The following is a 27,541-nucleotide window of genomic DNA, read 5'->3' as shown; positions in this document are numbered from 1 at the left end:
TTGTGCTAGGAGGGGGGATTTCTGTTTGGAAATTTGTACACGGGGCCCTGTCAGGTAGGTTGTACGGGGCCCCGTGATTTCTATAAGCAGCCCTGGCCACCACATTTAAGGACTGGTAAGATGCAATGTATTCTATATTAGTTTTGGGGTTTTTAAGTCGTTTTCCCACAATAAATAACAGATTGTTGATTGTTGTTACACCCTTTTGTGTGGATTTGTTATACAAATATTCTGAAGAAAAAACACACACACACACACTTGAATGTCCACAAGTCACATTGCTGGTAATGAAGAGGTCTGCTTAAAGCTGACAAATTTTTGAAGTGGGAGAGTTCTGAGGAGTAATCCAGCTGGAGAGCTGCATATCCGGGACACACTGCAAAATACAAATATGTGTTATTCCAGAAGCAAACATGTGTCATAAGCATTCAGTTGTTCTGTGTAAACCAAAAGGATCTGTTCATAAAATAAGGAGAAAAAGGTGTGCCTCAAAATTGAAGAACATTTTACTTTATACTGACCAATCAGGTTTCTTACCCCATTTTGGCAGAGAACAAAAAATGTAATTCATTGGTAAATACAAGCAAGTACTTCGGGCCAGATCCACGAAGCGCAGCGCTTCTATACGGCCAGCGTAGTGTATCTCAGATACACTACGCCGCCGTAACTTACAGCGTATTTCCCGTATTCTCAAAGAATTTGCGCCGTAAGTTACGGTGGCGTAGTGTAACTGTGTCGGCGTAAGGGCGCGCAATTCAAATGGATGAGATGGGGGCGTGTTTTATGGTAATACTTCGTGACCCGACGTAAATGACGTTTTTTCTGAACGGCGCATTCACCGTCCGTGGGGGTATCCCAGTGCGCATGCTCGAAATTAACCCGCAACAAGCCAATGCTTACGACATGAACGGCATTCTACGCAAAGCCCTATTCGGGAACGACTTACGCAAACGACGTAAAATTGTAAAAATTCGACGCGGGAACGACGTCCATACTTAACATAGGATACGCCTCATATAGCAGGGGTAACTATACGCCGAAAAAAGCCTTACGGAAACAACGTAAAAAAATGCGCCGGCCGGACGTACGTTCCTGGATCGCCGTATCTAGCTAATTTGCATACTTGACGAGGAAATCGACGGAAACGCCACCTAGCGGCCAGCGTAAATATGCACCTTAGATCCGACAGCGTACTAAGACGTACGCCAGTTGGATCTAGCCCTGCTTCAGGCGTATCTTGTTTTGTGGATACAAAACAAAGATACGCCGGAGCAACCGAGCAGTTACGCGGCGTATCAATAGATGGATCTGGCCCTTCATGTTTACAGAAATTTAGGAGACCCCAAACTGTAAAAAACGTAGAAAAGAAATTAGGACATATAAAGCAATAGTAGGTAAAGGACACCATTCTGTTTATAGTTTTGTTACTAGGTTATTCTGCAATATTAACCTCCTAACAATCACTAGCAGATCTACAATGTAATAAGCAAGGCCTTTTCCCATTAGGCTGTAGACCTACATTTGCAAATAACTATAGTCCCATGCACAGTTCCATGCATATTTATATTCAAGTAGACTGAAACTTTGCTCTGCTATTTAAATGACATATTATAACATTAGGTTTTTGACCTTGACCACTCACCTGCATTCCTTGCACAAATATCTGCGCACATCCATCTCCAGGAGTTTGGGGGTGACGACTACTGGTTGTATTTCTGAATCAGTGTTCATGGTTTTCCACTCCTTGGGCATTGATGGTGGGACTTTCCCACAGCACAAAATACCATCCTGGTAATGAAGAACAAACTTGTACTTACACACAATGACAATCAAAAAGGCAAATATTACTATTATGTACACCTCCTTAGCTACACTATGGCCCAGATTCTCATACATTTACGTTGCTCCTGGGCAGCGTAACGTATGTGATTTACGTTACACCGCCGCAGGTTTACAGGTTTACAGCCTGATTCTCAGAACACTTACCTGTAAACTTGCGGCGGTGTATCGTTAAATCGCTCGGCGCAAGCCCGCCCAATTCAAATGGAGCGGGCACCATTTAAATTAGGCGCGCTCCCGCGCCGAGCGTACTGCGCATGCTCCGTCGGGTAAATTTACCCGACGTGCATTGCGCTAAATGACGTCGCCCCGACGTCATTTGCTTAGACGTTTACGGAAATGGCGTCCAGCGCCATTCATGGACGTCTTACGCAAACAACGTAATTTTTTTTAAATTCGACACGGGAACGACGGCCATACTTAACATTGGTTGCCCCTCCCAATAGCAGGGGCAACCTTACGCGTCGCGTACGCTACGGAAACAACGTAAATTCTCAGCGTCGACCGCGCGTATGTTCGGGAATCTCGCGTAATTACCTCATTTGCATAGACGACGGGGAAAACGACGATGCGACACCTAGCGGCGGGAAAAAAATTGCTTTTAAGATCTGACAGCGTAAGAGCCTTACGCCTATCAGATCTAATGGGTATCTATGCGTAACTGATTCTAAGAATCAGTCGCATAGATACCCGGGGCCAGATGAGGAGTTACGACGGTGCAAATGGTGTTGCGCCGTCGTAACGCCTTTGAGAATCTGGGCCTATAAATGTAAATGTACATGGCATTAGCTATTATGTCATTGAACTGTTCAGATTAATATATTTTCTGCCAGCGCTGTTTATATATAGTTGTTTAATTAACTTAATGTTTATAGTATATGTTGGTTGTTGTTTAGCTATGGTAATTATATTCCTGTGTACAGTTTGTATTTTTGGAGTAATATAATCAGGAGGGGGATTGTCCTCTTTTAGGGTATAAAGTATCTGTCTGAGTTTCAATAAAAGATCTCGATCTGCTCGGAATGGTTTGGAGGACAGGAGGCACTGTGTGGCGTACAAAAGCACCTAGTCAGGGGGCCCAAGCGGTTTCCGTCATATGAGTTTATATCAGTTTCACATCAGTTTCCTTCAACGTTGACATCAGTTTCCATGTGTGTCAGTTATGTGCCCTGTTCACACCAATGTTAATGTCATGTCAGTTTTTTTCCTTTGCAGAAAACTTTATAAATGTTGCAGATTCCCGTGCAGAAAAAATCTACACGTTGTGGTGTGAGCAGGGCACATACAGAACCATGCAGAAAAACTGTAGTCTCTGCACCATGGTGTGAACAAGGCCTAAATGTCGGAACACAGAGATCACTTGGAGAAATAGTGGATGTAAGGAGCCTAAAAAGAAAATCTGGAGAGCTTCCCTTTTTAAACCCAAGAGCTGTTTGACCTCCTGTCATATGATTAGTGGGGTCCACCATTTAAGGTGGGGGCACACCTGTTGTGCACAATGGTGGTTGTGATCTGCACTTTGCACGGAACGATTATTACAAGACACTATGAAGACTGCTATTTTATAAACACAAAGGACTTCATATATTACATTGAATGGCTTAATTACGCACATTTCTAAATAATTTTTGGATACTTTATTATTTTTGATTTCAGATATTGTTGAGTGGGCAGAAACACAGTTTATGATTACGCATGTGTTTTTTACATGCTTATGGTGGTTGTGCATCTTTTTTATTTATATTTTGATTGTTGCACTATATTGTGGATAGTAACACGTTATATATTAACACATGTATTTTATATGCATTGTGGTATACGGGCACTATTTGATTTCCAATATAAAAGCTGCATTATATTGTTTGGTATTTTCTGATTTATGAGTTTTGTGATGCAATAACACATTTTAGTGATAGCAACTCATATCACCTTATCAGTTTTTGAATGGATTATTATTAAGTGCATACAGTCATCTTCTCAAAACAATCTTTATTGATTTACAGGACCTTCCTAATGCAACCTGCATCCCCTGTTTCTGGAAACAATCCACACATCCCTTGCTCACACATTGGTTTACAAGGGTAAATGATAAATCACATATGAAAGATTATATGTTGCAATACCACCATCTATTATTTAATTAAATAATTAAAAAATATAAACTTTGTTGTTGTTACCTGGTCAAGGGGTGGGAACCTACTCCTTTGAGGATGTCTATAATGTGACCGAATTTGCGAGTGACCCTTCTGCATTGATGATCTACAAATAAAAATATAAACTGTTTGATGGAACATTAACATCAAGTAATTAATTTAAAATCACAAACAGTGCAGATTCAGTAATTAAAGATGGGTCAGACTTACATTCACTTCAGTACAGGAATTCCAGAACAAAACTTTGGCGCTTTTTTTAATAACCATTGTAAAAATTATGGTTATTCTTGTATTCCTGATCTTTGATAATAATATTCATCAAACCACCTATACATTCCATGCAAGTAAGTTCACGTCTGAACATTAAAAAAAAACTCAGGGGAAAACTATAATGAAACTAATGGTTTCAACACAGAATAAAAAAAGTCCCCCTTCCCTGAATAATTCACTACTTTTTGCAAAACTCCATACCACACAGAACATTTTTAAATAATTATTTATGAACATGTTATAAATTGTTGTAATCTAATATTTCAGCATAACTTTCTTTTACCTTCCAGACCATGACAGCACAGGTTTTATTAGAAAAATTCCACTGTCCTCCTGAACTCCCTGTAATATCTGGTGGAGGGATATAGACAGATTCAGCTTCTCTTCTTGACTCTGCTCTCTCTTTTTTTTCCAGCGGAGGAAAACCTAGAACATGGATACCAAACATACTGTATGTATATCACAGATCCGCAGTGGCCACCAAACAGCAAATCACAGAATTGGAGCACAGTGGTCACCAAACAGCAAAGCACAGAATTGGAGCACAACGGTCACTCACCAAACAGCAAAGCACAGAATTGGAGCACAGTGGTCACTCACCAAACAGCAAAGCACAGAATTGAAGCACAGTGGTCACCAAACAGCAAAGCACAGAATTGGAGCACAGTGGTCACCAAACAGTATAGCACACACTGGAAGGATGAGGCCCCCCCGACCTTGAAAGAATGGATTATCAATATTGGGACAGTACTGAGAATGGAGAAACTGATATACCAGCATATGGGTAGTGCACACAAGTTCGAGAAGCTATGGGCAAGATGGTTGGATGTACCGGGACTGGCCCCGGTGGACTTGGTGGTTGATAGGTTACTGGGAATCAATGTCGGGTAAGAAATGCTATGTGTGCTCTAATAAAGGGGAGAGTATGGCCCGGATTCACAGACACTGACGCATATTTATGCCGCCGTAGCGTACCTCCTTATACAAAGCACTTCCTCCCAAATCTGCGCTGGGTTTCCAAGGCATAAGTCGGCGTAAGTGGGTGTGAGCCATGCTAATGAGGCGTGAGCCCATGCAAATGATGGGCCGAGCGCCAGACAGATACGAATCGCCAACTGCGCATGCGCCATCCCATGGGCGCATCTCAGTGCGCATGCTCACAATCACGTCGGAACAACTGCCTAAGATACGTCGGATCACTGCCTACGGCGTGGACGTAACCTACGCCTAGTCATATTCACGTCCTACTTAAAATACGTTGGCTTGTGTTCCCTGGTGCAGCCCTTTGCATGGATGCTGCTGAGTTACACCTCCTTTATGGGGCATAACTTTATGCCGGACGTATGACTTTACGCGCACTGCGTCGGACGGACGGACGTTCGTGAATCAGCGTATCTCCCTCATTTGCATATGTGAATAGAAAATCAATGGGAGCGCCAAATACGTCCAAGCGTAAATATGCGCCCACTCTACGCCGGCGTAGGCAAGTTACGTCGGTCGGATGAAGCCTATTTTCAGGCGTATCTTAGTTTCTGAGTCCGGCGCATAGATACGACGGCGCATATTTGCACTTACGCGGCGTATCTGGAGATACGTCGGCGCAAGTGCTTTGTGAATCTGGGCCAAAAAAGTCATATGGATGGACAGTCGGTTACTACTTCAGACTTGTATTGAAATGTCTGTATGCAATGCCTTTTTCCCCATATTGTATGGGGGAATATGTATGCCCTATACCTCTGCAAATTTAATCATAAACTTTGTTGGATAAAAAAAATAAAAAAAAACAGTATAGCACAGAATTGGAGCACAGTGGTCATCAAACAGCAAAGCACAGAATTGGAGCACAATGGTCACCAAACAGTATAGCACAGAATTGGAGCCCAATGGTCACCAAACAATGGAGCACAGTGATCATCAAACAGCAAAGCACAGAACTGGAGCACAGTGGCCAGCAATAGGTAAAAGCACAAAATTGGAGCAAAATGGTCAACAAACGTATAGCAGAGAATTACCACACAGATGGTCATCACCACCAAGTTCTGATTTTAGCAGGTTTTTAACATATTTCCTCAGTCCAGAAAGGGGCAGAAAATGTCAAATGTGAGCATGAGCAAAGTAAAGGTGAGCTGATCTAGGGTGATGGCTAGGCAACAATACCAGTTCTATATAATGATTGTAATCATCAAGCAATGATAAGTGCTAATCTCACAACTATGTATCAGCCTGACAGTTCTGTTTTTGAGGTTGACTAAGGTAAGGCCGCGTACACACGGTCGGACAAAACCGATGAAAATGGTCCGACGGGCCATTTCCATCGGTTCACCGCTGAAGTGGCCTGATGGTCTGATGTGTGTACACACCATCAGTTCAAAATCCGATCGGGTCAGAACGCGGTGACGTAAAACACAACGACGTGCTGGAAAAAACGAAGTTCAATGCTTCCAAGCACTTGATTCTGAGCATGCGCGGGTTTTGAACCGATGCTTTTCTGTACTAACCATCGGTTTGGACCGATCGGGCAGCGGTCCATCGGTTCGGTTTTGAAGCATGTTTTAAAATTTTGAACCCGAAGGAAAACAGACCGATGGGTTATACACACGGTCGGTTTGGACCGATGAAACTGAACGTCGGTCCATTCTCATCGGTTTTGTCCGACCGTGTGTACGCGGCCTAAAGGTTCAGGGAAGGTCACAGGCGGCTTCACATTGATCTACTGCACTTTAGCCGCAGCGCAGTATACCCATGTTCTTTTGTGTGGATTAGCCTTGCTTGCCTATTACATCCCATGGTTTTGGTGCATTTTCTGCATGCAAGGCTTTTGGTGTGCATTCAGAAAGTGCACCAGAGCCACAGGACATAAGAGAAGACAATGGAAAAGTGAAGCGAACACACACACACACATGAATCGTGGGTACGCTACATTGTGGCCAAAGTGCAGTGGATCAGTGTGAAGCTGCCCTAAGTTGGGAATAATTTTATAGTTAAGAGTTTTATGGTTAAGAGTTCATGTTCAAAGTTAGGTTAGGGGTTAGCGTGTTAACGGATATGTACTGTATATCCTAACAATACGCTTTCCTATTTGGTACCTTTTGATTTGTTAAAATACCATTGATCCCACCAGAATTTTTTTCAACTGATAATATTTATTTTCTAATGCCGGTCCTTCACTGTTGAGCCAAAGAGGAGTTGTACCGGGGCCAAAATTTAAGGAGTGGAGGAAAGGAGTTAATGGTGCATCCTTCCTATCTGGTGGAGAGGGCGATAATCTGAATGTCTTGTGAACTGCCCTGAGGCTCGGCATCTTCCCCCCACATTCAATTGTTGGCTCTTAACTTCACCCCCTCACTGTCCTACCTTACACAGACAGATCGGAGGGAGGGAGGGAGGCACAGCGTGTCTGGCTAGGTGCAGGAGAGGAGTTGCAGGGTGCAGGGAGGGAGGCGGGACAGTTCTGGATGGAGGGCCGAGGTAACAAACAGGTGATTGGCTGCTAGGATGAAGGACAGTCCTAGCAGCCAATCGCCTGTTTGATAACCTTGGGCAGCTCTGCCCTCCACCCACAATTGTTCCGCCTCCTGCTGCCGACTCTGTGAGGATTACAGAACGACGGCAGGAGGAAGAAAAGGCTGCTACATGATGGTACCGTGACGGTCTAAATGGCAGAGTGCCGCGGGCCGCATTTGTCCCACGGTCCGCCATTTATTGATGCCCGATCTATAGTGTTGAGATTCTTGGAAGGTGCTGTTGTCTATTGCTATGTGAGTGTAATATTACTTGCGTTAGATATTTTGAATCTTGTACATACTACACTATGAAGCTATTTGTTTTTTTAATGTCAGTCCGAGCTGAGGGGCATTCGAGGTAATCTGGGACTGCATTTGAAGTAAGATAGGAGAGGAGTGGGAAAAAAATGTGCAACCCTACTTATACTGGACCAATAAGCCCTGACTGATAGGGAAAGTTCTGATGTCCTGCTAAATGCATTTATTTGTGAAAAGCGTTTAATGACTCACTTAGTTATAAAGGGTCATGAGAATCCAGAGAGCCTTTCATTTATTTATACTACACAAAGCACGAAGGTGGAAATATAGTTGTGAAGTTGAACCCAGAGGGGTATATCCACATACATACACTGCGCCCGGCGCAGATGTATGATACGCTACGCCACTGTAACTTACTTGGCTTTGGTTTGAATCCTCAACGAATTTGCACCGTAAGTTACGGCGGCGTAGTGTATCTCTCGCGGCGTAAGGGCGCGTAATTCAAATTGGGCGGGTAGGGGGCGTGTTTCATTTAAATGAAGCGCGTCCCCGCGCCAAACGAACTGCGCATGCGCCATCCGAAAAAACTCCCAGGGTGCATTGCTCCAAATGACGTTGCAAGGACATCATTGTTTTCAACGTGAACGTAAATGGTGTCCAAAATTTTAAATTACGCGGCGTATCTCTTGATACGCCGCGTAATTTCTTTGAGGATCTGCCCCAGACTGTTTAAAGACTTTTAATCACTGATGATATTTCTGTGTATTGTTTTTATGGGAATTAATATTGTACTTTATACATTTTTGGCACTGTATTCACAATGTTTATACTTGAGTATATATACAGTATACAATTTTGTTGTTACTTCTATTGATGCCTCTGTCCCTGTCAGTTATATGCCACCACTTCCTGTCCTTGTGACACCTGGACAATCCGAAAGTGATAATAAATCTCCCCAATGGGAGCACAATAGCAACAGAGGCAAATTAGGTGGTCGCCTAAGGCCTCGCGCTCAAAGGGACCTCGCGGCCGCCTAATTTGCCTGGCGGAGGAAGGGGAGAACCCAGCATCGGGAAGAATGATGGGAATGCCTGCGGATGTGTGGGACCAATCTCCTCATGCAAGGACTAAAAATGTGCTAAAAATGTAATACTTTTTCCCATTATGGGCGTGAGTGGGGCCTCATGTCTAAGTTTTGTCTAAGGCCTCACAAAGCCTAGAGCCGCCTCTGAATAGCAATAAAAATATTATAGCGTTGCCAAAAAGTATAAAATAAAATAAAAAATAATTGTTAGTTGAAGTTGAACTTTAATATCTTAGAACAAGCTAAGCAATCCTACCTGGTGTTTCAGTACTTTTATCTTGGACAAGGCAGGTATGATGTGTGGTCTGGTAAGACACTGTCTTTGTAAGTGGTTCTCAGCTGTGTTCCAGGAAATATATTGCACATATCCTGAAGCTAGGGAACGCAGCCGCTCCTGGCGCAGTCTATGGTATTCTGACATTGCTCTATTGGCCTCCTGTAAAAAAGAGAGATGAGCACATTGGATTTCATACATAATGCATGCCACACCTTGACAAACTCACCTGGTATACATGAAATGGTATCTTGCCCTGGTCACTGGACCGCTGCAATATCCGTCTGTTGTGCTCTTCATCAAGATGGGTAAATATTGAAGCTTGAAGTGTACTGGCTGAGTTGCACTGGCGTTGTATTGGTGTAATTCTGCTCTATGCACAAAAATTTTAAGATTTAGTAAATTAATAAATTTGTGTAGCATCTAAAGCTACAAAATAGAGCCATGCTTCTCAAAAACAGCTTTTAGCGTTGCTATTTTATTTATCATGCTTTTTAATGTATTATAATATTCTAATGCTAAATCAAGGAACCATGGCAAATCTACTTAAACACCAAGGCCCGGATTCAGAAAGCAGTTACGACGGCGTATCTCCAGATACTCTGTCGTAACTCTGAGTGCGGGCCATCGCATCTCGGCGTCTGATTCATAGAATCAGATACGCCTCAATGTTGCCTAGATACGAGCGGCGTAAGTCTCCTACGCCGTCGTATCTTAGGGTGCAATATTTACGCTGACCGCTAGGGGCACTTCCCTAGACTTCCGCGTTGAATATGCAAATTAGGTAGATACGCCGATTCAGAAACGTACGTCCGCCCGGCGCATTTTTTTACGTCGTTTGCGTAAGGCTTTTTCCGGCGTAAAGTTACCCCTCATAAAGCAGGGGTAAGTCATGTTAGGTATGGACGTCGGAAACACACGAACAGCGTCGTATTTTACGTCGTTTACGTAAGTCGTTCGCGAATAGGGCTGTACGTAAGTTACGTTCATGTCGAAAGCATTGACAGTTTGCGGCGTAATTTGGAGCATGCGCACTTGGAAACGTTCACGGACGGCGCATGCGCCGTTCGTAAAAAAAGTCAAATACGTGGGGTCACAAGTAATTTAAATAAAACACGCCCACATCATCCACATTTGAATTAGGCGGGCTTACACCGACACATTTACACTACGCCGCCGTAACTTAGGGCGCAAGTTCTTTCTGAATACGGAACTTGCGCCCTAAGTTACGGCGGCGTAATGTATCTGAGATATGTTATGCCCGCCGATAGATACACAATTGTATCTGAATCCGGGCCCAAATTGTATTTCTAGTAGGCTTTGCGACTGGAGATCTGAGTTTCTGTCTTATGTTCTTACACATACATAATACTGTGAATTCTGAAACTCCAGTTGTTTAGTGATTAATCTAAATGTATATGGACAACACTAGCCACCACAGATATCATATCAGTTATGGTTATACACACAACATCAAACTATAGTATACAACATCATTGCCTACCAGCACCGCAAGTAGGCTTTTCAGTCATATAGGTCTAAATTTAGCACCCTGGGGTGCCTAGAGGTTTCTGCAGGGAGTGCCTTGGCAAAATGCATAAAAAATTATCAAAAATTGCATACAAGCCAGCAGGTGGTTCAAGCCTGCCTTTTAGTTACACAAAGCCACCAGTTTTCATCATGCAACATTACAATTTTCTAGACACTGGCATCCTAACAACTGATTACATTATCAGTTAATGAGGAGGATGTCTGTTGCCTCCACAGCATCTTTGTTTGTTCCATCAGTGCCCCTCCTTCAGCACTGGGGTGCCTCAACGAAAATGTACACACGAGCGGTTTCCTCCGCAAACAAATATCTCCAACCAAGTTTCTTGCTGGTTTTTGGACTTTTGTATTTAATAATTTTATTGCACTAAGACTCCGTTCACACTGAGGCGCTTTACAGGCGTTATAGCACCTGCAAAGCGCCTGTAAAGCGCCTCTCCTTTTACTCTAATGTGAAAGCCCGAGTGCTTTCACACTGGAGCGGTGCCCTGGCAGGACGCTCAAAAAAGTCCTGCAAGCAGCATCTTTGAGGCGCTGAAGGTGTGGTGCTTACACTGCTCCTAAAGCGCCCCTGCCTATTAAAGTCAATGGTCAGCGACGCCGAAGCCCTGGCAAAGCTGCAGCGGTGCTTTTCAACCCTTTTTCGCCTGTTAGCGGGGGTTAAAAGTGCTCCAGTAGCGGCGGAAATGCACTGCAAAAACTACAGTAAAGGGCCACAAAAAATAGCGGCGATTTACCGCCTATGCCCGGGTGCTGCCAGTGTGAAAGTGCCCTTACTGTTGCTGCTACACTTTATTTGCATAAATGTGACAGTTCTCAATCAAGCCATTCCTGAAATGTAATTGTTTTTTGAAACTGTTAAATCGATGGGTTTAGTTCTGCTTTAAGGTTTACTGCTGTTCAGGGGCTGTGGGCTTCAGTAAAATGGCAGCTGCCAGCAAGAAGAAACAGGAGCAATGCTGAAGGCAATTTTGGTAGCATATTTATTAATGTGGAATGTATGTTCCTTGCTAAAGAACATACGTTGCTAAGAGTAAATGTCAGCATTTATGTTTCTGTCCACAAAGAGTAAATAAATAGTTTAAACAAAAATACACTATTAATGTAAAGGTTTTCAAAATTGAACATTACACAGTATTTTACAAAATGCAAACCTGTCAGTCTGAGTTTCCATGCTTCTATGTGTTATATCATCAACTTGTGCAGGTTCATCAGCTGCCTGCTTGTGTTTATCACTTTCTGAGGCAGATTGTAGTAAACTGTGCAATACTAGGGAACAAAATGGTTCACACATCATGTATAGTGTAACACACAGTCAAATGACACTATGGGGTAGTGCAAATAGAATATGTACTTTGCTTCAAGTGCAGTTGCTCCAGAGCTTAGTAAAAAAGGTAAAGCTTCACTTTAGAAAGAATACCCAATCACAGAGAAAAATAACCAAAACTGTATTTTTGCCTACACAGTTCCCCCCTCGCTTGCTAGGCTCTGGAGCAACTGCAGTTGCTGTTAGTAAAACAACCTCTAAAGCAGTGGTTCTCAACCTGGGGGTCGGGACCCCCTCGGGGGTCAAATGATGATTTGCCAGGGGTCACCAAATCCTGGGCTGTTCCTGAAGCATGCACCTCTTTTTCAGCCACCCAGCAGGGCTGTCCCTAGAGCCCACAGCTGCGTACTCTGCCTCTTAGCAGCCACCCATTCAGTTCACAACATGGCTGGGGGGCAGAGACTTTAGGTCAGCTGACTGGTGAGGAATGTGAAGTGGGAGACATAGTGAGTAACACTGCCTGTGATTATAGTTCCCATTAAAAGTTTCCACTACAGTTATCAGATCAGCAAATGACCTTGATCAAGAGCACCTATGTTGGCTGATCAGAACTCTCCCACCAGCACTGCCACTCATCCCAACTCTCCCACCAGCACTGCCACTCATCCCAACTCTCCCACCAGCACTGCCACTCATCTTAACTCTCCCACCAGCACTGCCACTCATCCCAAATCTCCCACCAGCACTGCCACTCATCCCAACTCTCCCACCAGCACTGCCACTCATCCCAACTCTCCCACCAGCACTGCCACTCATCCCAACTCTCCCACCAGCACTGCCACTCATCCCAACTCTCCCACCTGCACTGCCACTCATCCCAACTCTCCCACCCCCAAGGAGTAAGGGAAGGAATAAATATAGAGAATACGTGGAAAGGAAAAGAGGGGGAACAACAAATAAAAAAGGAGAGAAAGATTGAGAGAGAGCAAGAAAGACTGCTAGATTAAGGGATGGGGGAAAAAAAAAGAAATTAGGATAGAGAGATAAAAGTGAAAGAAAAGAGAACAAAGAGTTGTACATACTAAAATGTACCATAAGGGGTTTTAATACTTCACAAATATAAGGGTTAGGGGGGCAAATTACTTGTTTTGCCTTAGGTGTTGGCAACCCACGCTACAAATTTTTTTACTGTTAGGGGTCCCTACAACTTGGGAAATTTTATCAAGGGGTCATGGCACTAGAGAGGTTGAGAACCACTTCTCTAAAGGGTCTGCACAACTGACTGGTCAGACGTACAATGCATGTGTAATCATAATAAATCAAATACCAGTAATTCGAGCACCAGTAATTTACCCTGAGTTTCAGCTGGCAATAAAATAAATAAATGAAATGTTCAAAGTATATCTAAAACTAAACTAAATGAAAGTCTTCAAGTACAACAGTAATGTAAAACCTGGTAACTTTCTGTACTATCGTTTCAAATAGGGACTTTTCAAAGTCCTTATTTGCATCACATAATGCCCAAGCATGCTATTAGGTTGTTCAGGCATCGGTCATTGCATTGTTGGATGGTGGTCAGGCTTGCCCCTAATCCTTGTTATAACAAAGAAATAGAGAAACTGATGGGAAACTGAGGGTCTGGGCAGGGCTGCCAATAGGGAAGTACCACCAGGCCTCCTGTAGGGGGCCAGACAACAGGATGGTCAGTGCGGCGGGATGGGAATACAGTTGCAGAACAATGTACTGTGTCTGTGTTTCTCCCTCCAGCAGCTGAAAGCCGGTTTCTCCCTCTCTTGTCGGCTTTCAGCTGCTGGAGGGAGAGACACAGGCACAGTGCATAGTTCCTGTAACTGTCTTCCCATCCTGCCACACTGATCCCTCTCCCTGGGTTACCCAAATCTGATTCCCTCTGTGTACCCCCCCCCCCCAGCGCTGCCAACTTTCCACTACAGCCGGCTGCTGTGGGTACACAGGCAGATAGAGAGTGGGGGAAGAGTCTGTGTCCTCAATTCCTTCTGTTTAGACACCTAATATTTCATCCAAGCCCCCCCCCCCCCAACAGTGTGTTTAAAAAAAAAATGTAAAAAAAAAAACGTAAAACATTATTTTTAAAATAGTAAAAAAAAAAAAAATTATTTTTGTTATTTTTGTAATTGGAGGGGGGTCTGTTAGGTAGGGTGTACATAGCCCAGTGATTTATAATGGCAGCCCTGACTCTGTGTGGTGATTAAGGCACACATTCTGAAGCTAAAGGTATGTTAGATATTTAAAGGGGTTGTAAAGGAAAAAATTTTTTTTCATAATAAGCATCCTTTACCTGCAGACATTCCTCTTTTCACTTCCTCGTTGTTCGTTTTTGCTCAGAATTTGCTCTATTTCTTCTCTGTTCTGTTCACTTCCTGCTTGTCTGATTTTACTCACCACCGTGATGGGAGGCTTTACTGCGGTGGTGAGTAACGTGTTCACCCCCTCCTGGGAACTACATCTGTGCGGCAGGACGCTCTCTACGTGTTAGAGACTTCAAGGAGGTGTTAATTACTGGGCGTGCCGCAATGCATACTGGGAAATGTAGTTCTTACATGAACGAGCGCCGCAAACCAGGAAGTGAATGAGAGAACAGAAACTAAAATGCTGGAGGTGATATAGATGAAGGAATATAATAGGTATTTACTTGTTTTTTAACAGAATCATTACACTATTCTGTCTGTCTACCTTGCAGACATTAATTTTAGGCAACATTTTTTTTTCCTTTAGTGACCCTTTAATATTCTTAATATACACATAGGCTTGCTTTATACGTGTAGTCTCCATGTAATACTTGTAGGTCAGGGAAACAAATGCATTGGTTACACTATATCACAATTGCGTAAGAAGATATTTGAATGTCTCATGTATTCACAGTCAATCACCACCATTGTACTTGATTGGCATCACATCAGATAGATGATAGATAAAAGAAACTGCATTGTCTATAGCAGGAGATGACAGAGCTTTAACACAGGGATTGCATTATGTTCTTGCTTTAAGGACTCTTTGGCAGTGTGACATCACCTCTTTAAAAATAACCCACATAATGGCTCCACAAAAGTGTCTTTAGACCAAGTCTATTTTGTTGCTTGACCACAAAACTTGTTTTTGCATGCACATGTAAAAGATTTACCTGCTGGCAAGTGTTTAAGCTGTGTAATATTACTGGATATTTCATCTCCATTACAGTCTTTTATGTCTGCAGTTAAACCATCAACTAAAGAGGAAAAGCCTATTGAAGCAAATAAAACAGAAGTGAAAACAAGTCAACTAGGGAATAAACATGAATATGATAAAGATGGTATAAAATGCATATTGCTCTAGATCTCATTTTCACAGTTTACCCACCGTTATTCATAAGCAGGTCTCTTATTTCTTGAACACATGTGTGCAATCCTTGTAAGATATCCCACATTTCCGCAGAGCTATCCTCACTTCTCAGCCTTTTCTCATTTGGTACATTTCCCTGTTCTGTATGTGGTGTCTTTGTTGCCTGCAACAGTACCAAAAGACCCCCTTAAAACATTTCCTAATATTTTAGTGTTTTATTTGTCATGTTAATGGATCAGTATCTGTAGTTTTTAAAAAACATTTTTGTCCTTGTATCTAAAGAAAATGGTACCCACATATATACAGTTATGAGTGTAGGACATTATTTATTACATCCAAATGTATGTTAATAAAATTCTGAATACAAACATAGAGACCAGAAGTATATAAAAAAACTTTAAATCCCCTTTAATTTAATTATTGGTAGTCTGATACACCCAACTCAGAAACATAAAGTAGCATAGACACAAATACCTTTTTCATTTCTATTTCCTCAATATCTCCATACAGAACGGAGGATCCAGTTGGGTCAACTACAATAAAGCACACTTAGAGAATAAATAAATCTTCATTTGCTCTTGATGTAATGTATATTATCTCTGGAGTTTTTATCATTTATGTGGCAATATTACAATGTTTGATCTGAAATCGTGCACCGAAATCATTACACTCTGATACTAGTGGTTGTAAGCCCTCTCATATACCCAGTGAAGTGAATTGTGATAAAATCCTCCAGAGAGAAGGCGGTAGAGAGCTGAGGTTACAGCTCTTATTCACTGTGTGAGAGCTGATTAGGGGAGAGGGACCCCCCCCCCCATGTGTTGGGAAAACTTCTCAGAAGTGACTCATGCTGATAACAGAGGAACGAAGCACCAGAGCAAAACAAAACTTAGGGCTTTGTGGAGAGACATCATCTGCTCCGCATGCTACGTAGACTCATCCCCTTCATCCCGAAAGAAGACACGGCAGTAGTGGTGGGAACAATAATCAACTCACGACTCGACTACGCAAACTCCCTCTACTTAGGACTACCAAAATACCAGATGACACGTCTACAAGTCGTCCAGAACACGGCAGCCAGACTGGTAACAGGTAAAAAGCCGTGGGAATCAGTCTCCCCGGTCTTGAGGTCCCTCCACTGGCTGCCCGTACAGGACCGGGTGACATTCAAGACGCTCTGCCTCACCCACAAATGTACACAGGGAAAAGCTCCTCAATACCTAAGCGAGAAAATAAAACCATACGTCACCAAGCGCATGCTCCGGTCAACCAACCAAAACCTTCTCCAAATTCCTAAATCCCGCTACAAATCGAAAGGAGAACGAAGATTCTCGGTCCAAGGACCACGGCTCTGGAATGCTCTACCCACGACCATCCGCTTGGAAGAAAACCATCGGGCATTCAGGAAAAAGCTAAAGACCCGCCTCTTCTGAAAGACCTGTACAACTCTGGATGCCAAGCGCCTTGAGGCGATTAAGTTCGCATTTGCTGCGCTATACAAGTTACTCACTCACTCACTCACTCAAACACTACAGATATATGTGCTATGTTCAAATTTCATGAGTGGGGTTTACAACCACTTTAAATATCTAGCACTTTATATTTGTTGAATATGTTATTATGCTCCTCTATCTTCAGCAGAGTGTTGTACTGTGTTAACCATCAGGAAACGTAGGATTGGGTGAAACCATTTATTGGCTAAGCTGAAAGATTGAAGTGTATGCTTCCTTGGCATACTGGCATAATCTGCCCTGAAAAAGAGCCTAGCATGCCTCGAAAGTTTGAACTAAAATCTTTTTAGTTATACAATAAGTGGTATCACCCTTAATCTAAACTTTAACTTCTATTAATATACTCTTGATATGTAATAGAACAAAACCATACCTATATCTCCCACAGGGTCATTAACTGTATAATGGATTGTCTCAGCAGGTGATTCAATATGAACTTTGTCTTCCATTTTGGTATCCACACTGTGTAAAGCTGGAGATGTTACTGGAAAAAGGCTATCAGTTTGATGAGAATGCGAGTCAGCAAGGTTACTTTGCACAGAAAAAGATGTAAGCGGTGCAGTATTGTTAGATTCTGGTACTGATGTTCTATGATGTGCCTCTTGACTGGGGGATGATATAGAAAAATTATTATTCAAATTTAAAGAAGAAGAATGTGATTCAGTGGTATTGGATGCAGAGGGTATTAATTGTACACCCTCTTCCACTTTGGTAGAGAGTTCAAAATGTGTACTTTCAGCATTTTCAGGTGATAATATTAATAAAAAGGAATCCTTGTTGGGTTTAGGAATGAAAGTTAAAAAGTCTGTATCCTCAGTGGGCATCACTGATGAACCAGGACTTGTACTTTTCTCAGTCCCCAGATGTACAGTGACCCGATTGTTGCTGCTGCCGGTTAGGGAAGGCAGTTGTCGCTCCACAATAGGACTAAAATGTTCTTCCTCGAGAGCTACTGATAACATATGATAGTTACTTTCATACGGCTCCTGACAGGGTTCATCAACATGAGATTCATTACTAGGCATGGACAATAATGGCATAACATGTGTTATCTGCTCAACTGTCTGTGATATTGTAGACTCATCCATGCTTTCTGTCACATGAGGTGCATTAAGATGATCAGAAATTTCTTCATTGGATGTCTCGTTCTCTTCAAATTTATACGATATGGAGTTTGTCTCTGTACCTGCCTGAGAGACATCACAGGGTTTCTCAGACTCTGGTACAGATATATTACTGTCCACACGGTCATTCATTGTATATATAATGTGCGGTTCTAGAGGTAACATGTTACCATCATGTATTGGTGCTGTTGTTTCACTAGGTTGGCTGATCTCAGATGAAGTATTAACATCATCATCCTCTTTTACATTAACTGACACAGTAACAGAATTGTGGTCCTTGACCACAGCTGATAATGTCATGTCCGAAGTGCTCTCATCAAATACTTGTAGACAGGAGACAGGCTTGTCATTTTCTGTGGCACTCTTGTCAGTATAGCTGACCTGGAGCTCCATTTCTGATGACCAAACGTTATTGTGTTCACTGGTCAAGTCCTTCAAAATGTAAGAAAACAGAGGTATGGGCAATGAAAGATTACTTTTTTGGGGGGAAAATAAGAGAAGAAAACACAAAGTAGCAGACCGTAGTAGTATGGGGGAGTAAAAGTTGTGCACAATGGCTTTAAATCATTGGTACACCTTTCAACAAGATCAATACTAGCATATCGCATTAAGTTATGCAAAACTTCTTTCACGTCATAATAGATGAACGTGTATATAAACTTTCCATCATGCTTCAGGTGAAAAAAAAAACATTAGACTTAACGGTAACGGTATTTCCATGAATCTTCCAGGACAGCTACTTAAGAGATGATTGGCTCTGTCCTCTACAGGAAACACAAATCAGACACAATTTAAAGGACCTCTCCTCTGACCCTCAGTTGTTTGAAGATCAAGTAAACCTCCACCAGTGGCGGTTCGTCCATAGAGGGCGCTGGAGCGCCGCCCCCTCTGGCTCTCACCGCCACTGAGTGAAATAACATAGATTCATGCATTGCACAAATCTATGTTATTTTCGCCGCTGCCGCTGTTATTCAGATGGTCGGCGCTCAATGTCCGGCCATCTGAATAACGCCAGCTGGTTGGCTGTAGGGAAATGTCTATCAAAGCCAACGGCTCTGATAGGCTTTCCCAATACAGCCCTCGGGTCCCGGAAGCTTATTCTCGGAGCGCACAGACTGTACGCCCCTTGAATAAGATGACAGGCGTCTCAGCCAATCACGTTGGCCGGTTCTGGCTACCTGTAACCTGATTGGCTGAGACGCCTGTCAGTCATCGAGGGCGGGAGAAGACATCGTGGGACGTGGATGCCTGACTCCAGTAAAGGTAAGTGCCGGGCGGGGGGGTTGAGAACGCAATTTACAGGGCACAGTGGGGACAATTGGCACAGCGGCGACCATTAAAGGGCACAGTGGCTGCGTTTAATGGCATGGCACAGTGGTGACAATGTATGGCACAGTGGCTGCGTTTAATGGCATGGCACAGTGGTGACAATGGATGGCACAGTGGTGACAATGGATGGCACAGTGGCTGCGTTTAATGGCATGGCACAGTGGTGACAATGTATGGCACAGTGGCTGCGTTTAATGGCATGGCACAGTGGTGACAATGGATGGCACAGTGGTGACAATGGATGGCACAATGACTGCGTTTAATGGCATGGCACAGTGGTGACAATGTATGGCACAGGGGCTGCGTTTAATGGCATGGCACAGTGGTGACAATGGATGGCACAGTGGTGACAATGGATGGCACAGTGGCTGCGTTTAATGGCATGGCACAGTGGTGACAATGTATGGCATAGGGGCTGCGTTTAATGGCATGGCACAGTGGTGACAATGTATGGCACAGTGGCTGCGTTTAATGGCATGGCACAGTGGTGACAATGTATGGCACAGTGGTGATAATGGATGGCACAGTGGCTGTGTTTAATGGCATGGCACAGTGGTGACAATGTATGGCACAGTGGCTGCGTTTAATGGCATGGCACAGTGACTGCGTTTAATGGCATGGCACAGTGGTGACAATGTATGGCACAGTGGTGACAATGGATGGCACAGTGGTGACAATGGATGGCACAGTGGCTGCGTTTAATGGCATGGCACAGTGGTGACAATGTATGGCACAGTGGCTGCGTTTAATGGCATGGCACAGTGACTGCGTTTAATGGCATGGCACAGTGGTGACAATGTATGGCACAGTGGTGACAATGGATGGCACAGTGGTGACAATGGATGGCACAGTGGCTGCGTTTAATGGCATGGCACAGTGGTGACAATGTATGGCACAGTGGCTGCGTTTAATGGCATGGCACAGTGGTGACAATGTATGGCACAGTGGCTGCGTTTAATGGCATGGCACAGTGGTGACAATGGATGGCACAGTGGTGACAATGGATGGCACAGTGGCTGCGTTTAATGGCATGGCACAGTGGTGACAATGTATGGCACAGTAGCTGCGTTTAATGGCATGGCACAGTGGTGACAATGGATGGCACAGTGGTGACAATGGATGGCACAATGGCTGCGTTTAATGGCATGGCACAGTGGTGACAATGTATGGCACAGGGGCTGCGTTTAATGGCATGGCACAGTGGTGACAATGGATGGCACAGTGGTGACAATGGATGGCACAGTGGCTGCGTTTAATGGCATGGCACAGTGGTGACAATGTATGGCATAGGGGCTGCGTTTAATGGCATGGCACAGTGGTGACAATGTATGGCACAGTGGCTGCGTTTAATGGCATGGCACAGTGGTGACAATGTATGGCACAGTGGTGATAATGGATGGCACAGTGGCTGTGTTTAATGGCATGGCACAGTGGTGACAATGTATGGCACAGTGGCTGCGTTTAATGGCATGGCACAGTGGTGACAATGGATGGCACAGTGACTGCGTTTAATGGCATGGCACAGTGGTGACAATGTATGGCACAGTGGTGACAATGGATGGCACAGTGGTGACAATGGATGGCACAGTGGCTGCGTTTAATGGCATGGCACAGTGGTGACAATGTATGGCACAGTGGCTGCGTTTAATGGCATGGCACAGTGGTGACAATGGATGGCACAGTGGTGACAATGGATGGCACAGTGGCTGCGTTTAATGGCATGGCACAGTGGTGACAATGTATGGCACAGTGGCTGCGTTTAATGGCATGGCACAGTGGTGACAATGTATGGCACAGTGGTGACAATGGATGGCACAGTGGCTGTGTTTAATGGCATGGCACAGTGGTGACAATGTATGGCACAGTGGCTGCGTTTAATGGCATGGCACAGTGGTGACAATGGATGGCACAGTGACTGCGTTTAATGGCATGGCACAGTGGTGACAATGTATGGCACAGTGGTGACAATGGATGGCACAGTGGCTGGGTTTAATGGCATGGCACAGTGGTGACAATGTATGGCACAGTGGCTGCGTTTAATGGCATGGCACAGTGGTGACAATGGATGGCACAGTGGTGACAATGGATGGCACAGTGGCTGCGTTTAATGGCATGGCACAGTGGTGACAATGTATGGCACAGTGGCTGCGTTTAATGGCATGGCACAGTGGTGACAATGGATGGCACAGTGGTGACAATGGATGGCACAGTGGCTGCGTTTAATGGCATGGCACAGTGGTGACAATGTATGGCACAGTGGCTGCGTTTAATGGCATGGCACAGTGGTGACAATGGATGGCACAGTGACTGTGTTTAATGGCATGGCACAGTGGTGCGAATTGATGGCACAGTGGTGCGAATTGATGGCACAGTGACTGCGTTTAATGGCATGGCACAGTGGTGCGAATTGATGGCACAGTGGCTGCATTTGATGGCACAGTGGCTGCATTTGATGGCATGTAACAGTGGCTGCGTTTGGGCACAGTGAGACTGCAATTTTTTTTTCCTTTGCGCCCCCCCAAAAATGTTGAGCACCAGCCGCCACTGACCTCCACCAAAAGTGTACCTGGCAGAGGAAGTAAAAGAATCTCACTAAACACCACCACCAGGTAAAATAAGGAGAACAGTGAAAAAAAAAATAGAGTGGGAATATAGACGTTGTCCTGAAAAATTTATAGAAATACCATTACTGGTAAGTCTAACGGTGGTTTCCACCCCTCATCCTCCAGGACAGCTTCTTGAGAGGATAAGCAATATTCTATACCTTAGGGAGGAACGACAGCCTGAAGAACTTTCCTTCCAAAGGAGAAGTTCCTGGCTGGAGAGCATCTGGGCTCTATAATCCTTGATAAATGCATGAGAGGAGGACCAGACAGCAGCTTTGGATATTTCTTCCCATTATGCTCCCACTCCTTCTGCCCATAATGCGGCCAAAGATCTAGTCGAATGAGCTCTAACTCTGGTAGGAGGGGTGTGACCTGACGCTCTGTAAGCTTAACAAATTGCTTCCCTAATCCATCTGGAAATGGAACCCTTGGATGCTTTCGCCCCCTAAACAACACTAAGAACTGGGAGGACCTTCTAAACTCACTAGACCTTTCTAGATAATGTAGAAGACATCTTATTATGTCCAAAAAAACTAAACCTTTCCTCTTCCGCATTTCTGAGGGAGAAATAAAAACTAGGAAGAACTACCTCCTGGGACCTGTGAAAGCTGGAAGAGACTTTAGGTAAGTACAAGGGATCAGGCCTAATCACTACTCTGTCCTCTAAAACCCTCAGGAAAGGGTCCTTACAGAAAAGGGACTCTAAATCAGAAATTGTTCTTCATGACGTTATGGCCAACAGAAAGGTAATCTAAAGTAATCAATTTCATAGAGGCCCTTATGTAATGGCTCAAAGGGAGCTTTGGTCAGAGCATTCAAAACTAATGAAAGATCCCAGGGAGGAATCTGTTTAAAAACCCTGGGTGTACATCTAGCTCTGGCTGAAAAAAATCTCTTGACCAAAGGGTCCTCGGCTAGTCTTCTCTCTGTAAACAGAGACAGGGCAGCCACTTGTACTCTAAAGCCCTGTACACACGATCGGATATCTGATGTAATCTAATCCAATAGATTTTTTCATCGAATATCCGATGAAACTGACTTTCATCAGTCTTGCCTACACACCATCAGTCAAAAATCCGATCGTGCAAAAAAAAATGAAGTTCAATGCTTCAGAGCATGCGTCTACTTGATTCTGAGCATGCGTGGATTTTTGTCTGATGGAGTTCCACACAGACGATCGTATTTTACTATCGGTTTTTTTATTCATAGGAAAAATTTAAAACATGTTTTATATTTTTTCACCAATGGAAAAAAAGATGGGGCCCACACATGACAGTTCATCGGTCTGTTTTCATCGGACAAACTGACTTAAGGGTGCTGACAGAAAGTCCTTTCTCCACTCCCTTCTGTAAAAAATCTAGTTCATAGGGAGTAGAAAAAGAATCAACTCCTGTTTTCTTCTGCCAGGAAACAAAAGTCTTCCAAACTTTCCCATATATCTTCCTTGTGACTAACTTATAACTGCCAAGGATAGTCTTAGTAACCTTCTCTGAACACCCCCTTAGCTGTAGGATGCACCGCTCAACCTCCAGGCCATCAAATGGAAGGTCTTAGGGATTATATGGAGTACTGGCCCTTGATGAAGAAGACCCTCTGCTCTGGCAGGGGCCAGGGGGGCTCCATTAAAAGTGCTTTCAGACAGGAGAACCAACTACTCCTGGACCGCCAAGGGGCAATCAGGATAACTTCTGGTTGATCCTGAACAATCTTCCGAACCACCAGTGGCAAGAGGAAACAGTGGGAAGGCATAGGCTAGAGTGAAGATCCACGGGAAAGAGTGTGCATCTGTCCCTAAGGTCTCCGTCTCCCTTTCCAGAGAGAAGAAAGACGGTAGTTTCTTGTTGAGCCTGGGTCCAAAAAGATCCACTCTGGAAACACCCCACCTTAACATGATCTCCTGGAACGTGTCTTGGTTCGATTCCCAATTGCTGCAACTGATGTTTACTCTGCTCAGATAGTCTGCCAGAACATTCGCCATCCCACTGAAGTGTACCGCCCTGACCGAAGAGACATTGTTCTCTGCCCAGGTCAGAAACTGCTGGCTAATTAATAGTAGAGTGTCCGAGCGAGTACCCTCCTGCTTGTTTAGGCATTGTCTGAAAAAATCAACAGGTCTTTTGAGTAGACCCTTTCCTCCAGAGCAACTGAACTACTGCTAACAGTTCTCTGAAATCTGATGACTGGCATTCCTCCTCTGGCAACCTGGCTCCCTAAGCCTGCCAGTCCCCTGAGTGAGCTCCCAAGCCACACAGACTGGCATCTGTAGTAATTTTCATTGGGGCATACTGCGTCCAGTCCTTCCATCCTTGCAGATGTTCACGTCGCTCCCACCAGGACAGATTGAGAAAATCTTCTCTTGGATTCATAGAACCTTTTCTGATGCAGAAGAAACGCCTGAAGGGGCCTGGGATGGCTGCAGTCATTAAGCCCAATAACTGCATAATCTGACGAAGGGAGGCCTGCGGGAGCAACCTGAAGTTCTGCACGGAGAGAAGAATCTTCAAAATCTTTTCCCCCCGGAAGAAAAATCTTTTGGGCAACTGTGTCTGTTGGATAACTGAAAAGGGGAATGCTCTGGGAGGGAATCAGGCAAGACTTCTGCTGACTGACCTTCCACAGTTACCAGACCTTCAAAAAATAACAAACATTATGGTGTGTGTACTCCTGGAGGGTCTGGAAACACAAAACAACTGAGGGTCAGAGGAAAAGGAGGGCCTTTTAAATTGTGTCTGATTTGTGTTTTCTGTAGAGGGTGGAGCCAATCATCACTCGAGTAGCTGTCCAGGAAGATGAGGTGGGAAATAGCCGTATTAGTGCATTTGCAACAGAAACAATTTAGTACAGTCAATGAAACTTTTTTATTTGCACCAATACCCTGAAAAATTGGACGTTTGTGCAAATAAAAAAATTATCACAGACAGTAGTCAATTGTTTTTGTATCTAAATCCAAGCTTTCCTTTTAAGTTTTTAATAGAAGAATGAGGGTTGTCATGTTTTTATTGATGCCTGCATCCATGCTGGGAAGATTCTGACACTCCATTTCTCCTGGTGACCACTGTAACTGGGACTGAAAGAATGGAAAAATCCAGAACTTGTCCCAATGTGACACAGATGGCTAAAAAGCATGATAAGGATTTTAATCATCCTCTTTTCTAATAATAATTTAGCTTTAGGCACACTTTAACATTACATTTTATTATACATGAATAATGATGGGCCATTTCTTAGATCAGTTACAATTTTAAATACATATTCATTTCAAGGGGTTACTTGAAAGAAGTAAAAACGGTGGTTGCAAATGTTACAGTGGAGATCGAAAGTTTGGGCCCCCCAGGAAAAAAATTGTATTAATGTGCATAACGAAGCCAAGGAAAGATGGAAAAATCTCCAAAAGGCATCAAATTACAGATTAGACATTCTTATAAGGTATTATACAAGATATTAACTCTGCAGGGTGCCCAAACTTTTGCAGACGTAATTTTTTTGTTTTCTGTCATTTTGAAAGTGTAAATGATGGAAATAAAATCTAACTTTTTTTGACATATTATAAGAATGTCTAATCTGTAATTTAATGCCTTTTGGAGATTTTTCCATCTTTCCTTGGCTTCGTTATGCACATTAATACAAATTTTTTACCTGGGGTGCCCAAACTTTCGATCCCCACAATATTTCCCTATTTGGGAGACATATTAACAGCAAGGTTTTGGAAAAAGACATCTTTATTTTAAAGCCATCTTTATATTAAAGCTACCTGACATATTTTATAATTTGTAGCATTTTTTTATTTGGAAATACCTTAAAATACATTTCTGTATTAGTGGAAATATTCTTTCTACCCCTGTGCTGGTGAGTAACAGCCACACTTCTCATTACAGGAGTCCTCATGCACACTTGTAGTGCAGGTGAAGAAATGGGGTGTGCCTGACCAGGTCTGTTCATTTACAGCAGTGTTTCTCAATTCCAGTCCTCAGGCCCCCCCAACAGGTCAGGTTTTCAGGATTTCCATTATTTTGCACAGGTGATTTGATCAGTTTCACTGCCTTAGTAATCACCACAGCCTTTTCATCTGAGGGAAATCCTGAAAACCTGACCTGTTGGGGGGCCTGAGGACTGGAATTGAGAAACACTGATTTACAGAATGCAGCACAGTCATACTGGTGACTATTGTACTGCACAGTTATATTTAGACACCCTCACACTTGTTAAACCAGGAGAATACAAAAATGAGTATTAAAATTGAGGTTGTTAGTATTATGGCAATCTGACTGAATATCCATTTCTGTGACTTCAACTGGGCTTTAATTTCTCAGACTCAGGCCTCGTACACACGACCGAGTTTCTCGGCAAAAAGCAGCAAGAAACTTGCTGGGAGATATTGTTTTGCAGAGGAAACCGGTCGTGTGTACATTTTCGTTGAGGAAACTGTCGAGAAACTTGACGAGCCAAAAAGAGAGCAAGTTCTCTATTTCCTCAACGGGAATGGAGAAACTTGCCTTGTCGAATTCCTCGACAGCCTGACAAGGAACTCGACGAGGAAAACGATGTGTTTCGCCCGTCGAGTTCCTCGGTCGTGTGTACGAGGCTTCATAGCTTTTACCTGCCATATGCTTCCATGCCTTTATTTTACTTAGGACTTAAGGACTTAGGAGTTTTTGTATTCTAACACCATAAAGTACTCCATACATTTGTTGATTTATTAAAACTGGAGAGTGCAAATCTGGTGCAGCTGTTCATCGTAGCCAATCAGCTTCTAAATTCAGCTTGTTCAATTAAGCTTTGACACAAAACAAAAAAAAACTGAAAGCTGATTGGTTTCTATGCAGAGCTGTACCAGATTTTTCACTCTCCACTTTTAGTAAATCAACCCCATTCCCACTGAAATGAGAAAATGATATGTATCAATGTGTTCTTACTTAGAACTGGACTTAATTCCACACAGACGCCAGTCAGACAGATACCTTTAGGACAGGATTTAAACTGATTGGTAGCTAAGGGGAAACAGGTCAAACTCTTAAAATATCAGACCTTTATTATTTATTTATTACAGATACTTATATGGCGCTAACAATTTACGCAGCGCTTTACATATATATTGTACATTCAGATTAGTCCCTGCCCTCAAAGCTTACAATCTAAGGTCCCTAATTCACATTCATACATACATATATTATGGCCAATTAAGACCAGAGCCACTGACTAGTTTTACTTACTGTAAGTACAGTTTGCGTAGCTTTATCCATAAAGTCCTTTATGTTCTCCTCCTCTTCTGTGATTGCTGGGACAATTTCATCTTCACTAACGGAATTTAAGGTTTCCCACTTAATGAAAATAGTTCACATATCAATGTAAGAAATACATGTTGTACCTAAGGAATTACTGAAACATTTGATGAGAAGTGATATAAAAAACAGTAAAGGC

General features: G+C 43.3%; 1 protein-coding gene across 1 annotated transcript; it reads right to left on the bottom strand.

The window, feature by feature from the left end:
- Positions 1-27,415, bottom strand: LOC120931453. Its single transcript, XM_040342919.1, has 12 exons — positions 27,334-27,415; positions 17,438-18,620; positions 16,028-16,086; positions 15,572-15,716; positions 15,357-15,455; positions 12,084-12,198; positions 9,611-9,749; positions 9,364-9,543; positions 4,546-4,688; positions 4,017-4,098; positions 1,643-1,788; positions 1-376 (listed from the first exon to the last, which is right to left on the bottom strand). The coding sequence occupies exons 1-12, from the start codon at positions 27,361-27,363 to the stop codon at positions 274-276; spliced, it is 2,424 nt and encodes an 807-aa protein (XP_040198853.1). The 5' UTR covers positions 27,364-27,415; the 3' UTR covers positions 1-273.
- Positions 27,416-27,541: the final 126 nt, after the last annotated feature.

This window comes from Rana temporaria, chromosome 3 (assembly GCF_905171775.1).
Source record: "Rana temporaria chromosome 3, aRanTem1.1, whole genome shotgun sequence".
In the NCBI taxonomy this organism is placed as follows: Eukaryota; Metazoa; Chordata; class Amphibia; order Anura; family Ranidae; genus Rana; species Rana temporaria.
The sequence above is the reverse complement of the archived record's forward strand: the minus strand, read 5'-3'. Positions and strand labels throughout refer to the sequence as shown.

Coding starts and splice junctions, on each gene's coding strand:
- LOC120931453 (XM_040342919.1), bottom strand. CDS start 27,363: ATGGATAAAGCTACGCAAACTGTACTTACA. Junction 16,087..17,437: donor TGACCCTGTGGGAGATATAG/GTATGGTTTTGT, acceptor GCTTTATTGTAG/TTGACCCAACTGGATCCTCC. Junction 4,099..4,545: donor GTGCTGTCATGGTCTGGAAG/GTAAAAGAAAGT, acceptor TTTTATTTGTAG/ATCATCAATGCAGAAGGGTC.